Source organism: Cyanistes caeruleus, chromosome 5, assembly GCF_971803275.1.
Source record: "Cyanistes caeruleus chromosome 5, bCyaCae1.hap1.1, whole genome shotgun sequence".
Taxonomy (NCBI): domain Eukaryota; kingdom Metazoa; phylum Chordata; class Aves; order Passeriformes; family Paridae; genus Cyanistes; species Cyanistes caeruleus.
This window is the reverse complement of record NC_141705.1, coordinates 235,288-241,884: the sequence shown is the minus strand read 5'-3', so window position 1 is coordinate 241,884 and position 6,597 is coordinate 235,288. Positions and strand designations below refer to the sequence as shown.

General features: G+C 50.0%; 1 protein-coding gene across 1 annotated transcript; it reads right to left on the bottom strand.

Annotated features, from left to right (window-relative positions):
* Positions 1 to 2,874: 2,874 nt before the first annotated feature.
* LOC147652825 (uncharacterized) lies at positions 2,875 to 6,597 on the bottom strand. Its single transcript, XM_086888940.1, has 4 exons — positions 6,176 to 6,597; positions 5,698 to 5,784; positions 4,652 to 5,558; positions 2,875 to 4,373 (listed from the first exon to the last, which is right to left on the bottom strand). The coding sequence occupies exons 3-4, from the start codon at positions 5,505 to 5,507 to the stop codon at positions 4,306 to 4,308; spliced, it is 924 nt and encodes a 307-aa protein (XP_086745066.1). The 5' UTR covers positions 5,508 to 5,558; positions 5,698 to 5,784; positions 6,176 to 6,597; the 3' UTR covers positions 2,875 to 4,305.

Here is a 6,597-nt window from a genome sequence, read left to right as displayed (position 1 = left end):
ACTTATCACAAAGGGTATTACTGTGGGGACAATGGAGTTGGTTTCTTTCACTCCAAGGTCTCAGAAGAAAACATGTATGCTTACAGCATTCAAAGTCCTAAAGTAATTCAACTGCAATATGAAAAACAGAAATGAAATATGTATATAATTTAAATGGAGGAATTTTCCCGTTACAATCCATTTTAAGAAGATGATTTTGTTCACATAAGTTGGACTTGGACTTGATGGTTGTACTAGTTTGAAATCAAACCAGTGAGAGATCGCAAGTCAGAATTATAATTTAATAGGAAAATGATAAAAAGAATAAATGCAATAATATCAAAAACACTGACAGAGTCAGAATACAGCCTGGAACCCTGTTAGGGTGATGGTAGTCGTCCAGATGAGGTGGTCTTGTTGAAGCGTGATCCTCTGGAAGAAAGGGGGTCTGGTCTTCAGCTGAAAGTCCAGCAGTAGCTCCTGTCCTCTGGAAGTCCCGTAGGTAAGGGCTGCTGTGGTGTTCGAATTCTCAGCTTATATCCAGTATGGAATGCTTGGCTCCTCCCTCGGGGAGGAGCATCTCACAATGGGATGGTGAGTCATGAGATAAGGCCTTGATGAGCCATTAACAGAAAACAGTCCAGGAGGAAGTTATCTCTGAGTCATGCAGCAAGGCAGTGGTGGGCCCATTAACAGGGGACAATACAGGGGGAAGTTATCTATGAGTCATGGGGCAGGGCATTGATGGGCCCATTAACAGAAGGTAGCCCGGGGCGGGGGGGGAGGCAGGGAGCACTGCCTCACCTGGTTTCAACAGTACATGAGGATGGTGATAGAATATACTGCAACCCAGGACATAATCCACCCCTTATTCTATTACCATCTACATAATTCCAAATCAGTACCTTCCTTAAACTCCACACACACACACACACACATATATATATATATACAATGGAACCTTACACACAGTTCTCACTTAAAATGAGGTCTCCTTGTGGCACACATCGGGTTTCCCCATCTTTCCGCATTACCCACCAAGTGCAACCAGGTCCTTGAGCGAAGACAATCCCACGGATAGGTTTGCTCTTGCCTGAGGTGGGATTAATCCAAACAGTCTTTCCTAACATACCTCTCATGTGTACCACAGGGACTTTATCTCCATCCACCGTGTGCAAGGGTTCAGACTGGGCAGGACCAGCTCGATTGATGGATCCTCTGGTGTTAACCATCCAGGTGGCCTTTGCTAAGTTCACTTCCCAATTTTTGAAGGTTCCTCCACCAAGTGCTTTTAGGGTAGTCTTGAGTAGTCCATTGCACCGTTCAACTTTCCCAGCAGCTGGTGCATGATAAGGGATATGATAGATCCATTCAATTCCATGTTCTCTGGCCCAAGTACTTACGAGGCTGTTCTTGAAATGCGTCCCGTTGTCTGACTCGATTCTCTCAGGGGTGCCATGTCTCCAAAGGACTTGCTTTTCCAGGCCCAAGATGGTGTTCCGGGCAGTAGCATGAGGCACAGGGTATGTCTCCAGCCATCCAGTGGTTGCTTCCACCATGGTCAACACGTAGTGCTTGCCTTGGCGGGTTTGGGGAAGGGTGATGTAGTCAATTTGCCAGGCTTCCCCATACCTGTACTTGGACCATCTTCCACTGTACCACAGAGGCTTCACCCGCTTGGCCTGTTTGATTGCAGCGCAGGTCTCGCAGTTGTGGATAACCTGTGAGATGCTGTCCATAGTAAGGTCCACCCCTCGCTCACGAGCCCATCGGTACGTTGCATCTCGTCCCTGATGACCAGAGGCATCATGGGCCCAACGAGCTAAAAATAATTCTCCCTTGTGCTGCCAGTCCAGATCCACCTGTGATATTTTCACCTTGGCAGCTCGATCCACCTGCTCATTGTTACGGTGCTCTTCATTAGCCCGACTTTTGGGTACATGAGCATCCACGTGTCGAACCTTCACGATCAGCTTCTCCACCCGAGCGGCGATGTCCTGCCAAATCTCAGCGGCCCAGATGGGTTTCCCTCTGCGCTGCCAGTTGGCTTTTCTCCAGCGATCCAGCCATCCCCACAGAGCATTAGCTACCATCCAGGAGTCAGTGTAGAGATAGAGCCTCGGCCACTTCTCTCTTTCAGCAATATCTAAAGCCAGCTGGACAGCTTTAAGTTCTGCGACCTGACTCGATCCACCCTCTCCCTCGGTAGCTTGTGCAACTCGTCGTGTGGGGCTCCATACAGCAGCTTTCCATTTCCGGTTAGTGCTTACAATTCGGCAGGAACCATCGGTGAAGAGGGCATATCGTCTTTCACTCTCCGGTAGCTCATTATATGGTGGGGCTTCCTCAGCACGTGTCACTTGCTCCTCTTCTTCAGAAGATAATCCAAAAGTCTCACCTTCAGGCCAGTTTGTTATAATTTCCAGAATCCCAGGGCGGTTCAGGTTTCCAATACGGGCACGCTGTGTAATGAGGGCAATCCATTTGCTCCAAGTAGCATCGGTGGCATGATGCGTGGAAGGAATCTTTCCCTTGAACATCCACCCCAGCACCGGCAGTCGGGGTGCCAGAAGCAGCTGCGCTTCAGTACCAATGACCTCTGAGGCAGCTTGGACTCCTTCATAGGCGGCCAAAATTTCCTTCTCTGTTGGGGTGTAGTTGGCCTCGGATCCTCTGTAGCTTCGGCTCCAGAATCCCAGTGGTCGACCCCGAGTCTCACCAGGCACCTTCTGCCAAAGGCTCCAGGACAGACCATTGTTCCCGGCTGCAGAGTAGAGCACGTTTTTCACTTCTGGCCCCGTTCTGACTGGACCAAGGGCTACCGCATGAGCGATTTCCTGCTTGATCTGGGCGAAAGCTTGTTGCTGTTCAGGGCCCCAATGGAAATTGTTCTTCTTGCGGGTAACCAGGTAGAGAGGGCTCACAATCTGGCTATATTCAGGAATGTGCATTCTCCAAAAGCCTATGGCACCTAGGAAAGCTTGTGTTTCCTTCTTGTTGGTCGGTGGAGACATCGCAGTGATCTTATTGATGACTTCAGTGGGAATCTGACGCCGTCCATCTTGCCACTTTACCCCCAGGAACTGGATCTCCCGGGCAGGTCCCTTGACTTTGCTCCTCTTGATGGCAAAACCAGCCTTCAGGAGAATCTGGATGATCTTCTGTCCCTTCTCAAATACTTCTGCTGCCGTGTTCCCCCACACAATGATGTCATCAATGTACTGCAGGTGTTCTGGAGCCTCACCCTTTTCTAGCACAGTCTGGATCAGTCCATGGCAGATAGTAGGACTGTGCTTCCACCCCTGGGGCAATCGGTTCCAGGTATACTGCACACCCCTCCAGGTGAAGGCAAACTGAGGCCTGCACTCTGCTGCCAGAGGAATGGAGAAAAACGCATTTGCAATATCAATGGTCGCGTACCACTTTGCTGCCTTGGATTCCAGCTCATACTGAAGCTCCAGCATGTCTGGTACGGCTGCACTCAGTGGTGGCGTGACTTCATTCAGTCCACGGTAATCCACCGTCAGTCTCCATTCTCCACTGGACTTACGCACTGGCCATATGGGGCTGTTAAAGGGTGAACGAGCCTTGCTGACCACCCCTTGGCTCTCCAGCTCACGAATCATCGTATGGATGGGGACCACAGAGTCTCTGTCGGTGCGGTATTGCCGACGGTGCACTGTTGCTCTGGCAATTGGTACCTGTTGTTCTTCAACTCTCAGTAGTCCCACAGCAGAAGGGTTGTCTGAGAGACCAGGCAAGGTACTCAGTTGTCTGATGCCTTCTGTCTCTAGAGCAGCTATCCCAAAAGCCCAGCGATAACCTTTTGGGTCTTTGAAGTACCCGTTCCTGAGGTAATCTATGCCGAGGATGCATGGGGCCTCTGGACCAGTCACGATGGGGTGTTTCTGCCACTCATTCCCAGTTAAACTCACTTCAGCTTCCAGTACCGTGAGCTCCTGGGATCCCCCTGTCACCCCAGAAATAGAAATGGGTTCCGCTCCCACATACCTTGATGGCATTAGAGTGCATTGAGCGCCGGTATCAACCAAAGCCGTATATCTTTGTGGGTCAGATGTGCCAGGCCATCGGATCCACACTGTCCAATAGATCCGGTTGTCCCTCTCCTCTACCTGGCTAGAGGCAGGGACCCTCTAATCCTGGTCATGGTGCACGTTGCTCTCCTCCGGTGAATATGCTCTTGATGTCCCTTCAAGAGGATCACTCATATCATCATTTCTATACCTTCTGATGTTCTGGCCACGAGAGACCGGAGCGGCGCTGGCTCTAGATGAGCTCCTTGTGGTAGTTGTCCCTCTTTTTAGTTCACGTACCCGGGCTGCTAAGGAGGAGGTGGGTTTTCCATCCCACTTCCTCATGTCTTCTCCATGCTCCTGGAGAAAAAACCAGAGGTTACCTCGTGGAGTGTATCCTTTCTCCCTGGCTGGGGAATGCCTACTCCTAATAGCAGAGACTCTTGTTGGTTCTGGGGAGACGTGGTAAATTTCTTCCTTAAGTTCCTTTTTTAGTTTCTGATGGCCCTCTTCAATCAAGCTCCGGACTTGCTCAGCCAGCCTTGTTTCCACAGATGAGACATGGGTGCGAAACGGGGCAGTGACAGTGTCCTCGTAGATTCTTAGTTTATTGGCCAGGACACCCACCCTGTCCTCACCTTCCCTCCATTGCAGTGTTGCCAGGTAACGGGAGTACATCTCTGGTCCAAGCCGTGCAAATCTCAGCCACATCTGTGACGTGCACTGGACACCATCTGGGCTCTTAGGAAATCTCTCATCTTCTGCAAAAATGATCTCCAGCACAGCCAACTCCCTCAGGCATCGGATACCCTGTTCCATTGTGCTCCATTTTCCCTGGTGCACCTGGAGGTCTTCTTTGCAGAGGTATCTGTCCCTTACACTTGTCAGCAGTCGCCTCCAGAGGCTGAGAGTTTCTTGGGTTCTCCCAATCCCCTGGTCAATGACCACATCCCGGGACAGCGATCCCAGTTGCCTGGCCTCACTTCCATCCAGGATGGTGTCGTTTGCTGCAGCGTCCCAGATGCGGAGCAGCCAGGTTAGGATGGACTCGTTCGTCTGGCGGGTGAATTCCCTCCGCAGGTCACGCAGCTCACCTAGGGATAGAGAGCGAGTGATAATCTCTGGTTCTGTCTCCTCCGCTGCGTGTGAAGGTCCTGCCTCACCCTCATCAGTCACTATGCGGACTGATTTGCTTTTTGATTTCTTTTTCTGAATGGGGGCAACTTCTACCGGTTTAGGCTGCTCTGGTTCGGTGACTGTTTGTGTGGAGGTGCTCATGGCCCTTTTGGTTCCTTTCTCCTCTGTGGTAGTCTGCGTAGACATGGACGCTGTTGTTTTGCTCTTGGTTCCTTTCTCCTCTGTGGCAGTCTGAGTGGACACGGATGCTGTTGCTTTGCTCTTGGTTTCTTTCTCCTCTGTGGCAGTCTGCGTAGACACGGACGCTGTGGCTTTGCTCTTGGTTCCTTTCTCCTCTGTGGCAGTCTGTGTGGTCATGGATGCTGTTGCTCTGCTCTTGGTTCTTTTCTCTTCCTCCTCAAGAAGACGCTGTACCACACCAAACAGTGTTTTGTTTCTAAGCATGGTGTACATGGTGCAGGCCATGCAGAGAAAACAAAACAGCAAGACTAGGCTGTCCTTGGCATCCAGAGAGAACTCAATATTTTTAAAAACTGCTGTGCCTGACCTGAAAGGCTGGAAGAAACCACTCTCCACTCTTCCCACCAAGGGCAGGGTGCGATTGTTGAGAAGGTCCCAGATGTAGCAGCCCAGACTAGGACAAGCAAACAAAATTGAGTATATATTCCGAATGGTATTCATTGCCTCACAGGTTATCATGCCATAAGCATAATAAACCAATAAAGCAATTCTCATACCATTCCCTGGTCTCAACAGGAGCAATACAACAGGCAAGTAGTTCCCCATGTGAGGGAAAATATAGAGAGCAAGATACAGTACCCATATAGACAAGCCAACCACCATGGTGGATAGGTTTCTGTTAATATGAAATTGCAATTCTGACTTTCTCTCAGGTTAATGCCCCACGTTGGGCGCCAAAATATGTACTAGTTTGAAATCAAACCAGTGAGAGATCGCAAGTCAGAATTATAATTTAATAGGAAAATGATAAAAAGAATAAATGCAATAATATCAAAAACACTGACAGAGTCAGAATACAGCCTGGAACCCTGTTAGGGTGATGGTAGTCGTCCAGATGAGGTGGTCTTGTTGAAGCGTGATCCTCTGGAAGAAAGGGGGTCTGGTCTTCAGCTGAAAGTCCAGCAGTAGCTCCTGTCCTCTGGAAGTCCCGTAGGTAAGGGCTGCTGTGGTGTTCGAATTCTCAGCTTATATCCAGTATGGAATGCTTGGCTCCTCCCTCGGGGAGGAGCATCTCACAATGGGATGGTGAGTCATGAGATAAGGCCTTGATGAGCCATTAACAGAAAACAGTCCAGGAGGAAGTTATCTCTGAGTCATGCAGCAAGGCAGTGGTGGGCCCATTAACAGGGGACAATACAGGGGGAAGTTATCTATGAGTCATGGGGCAGGGCATTGATGGGCCCATTAACAGAAGGTAGCCCGGGGC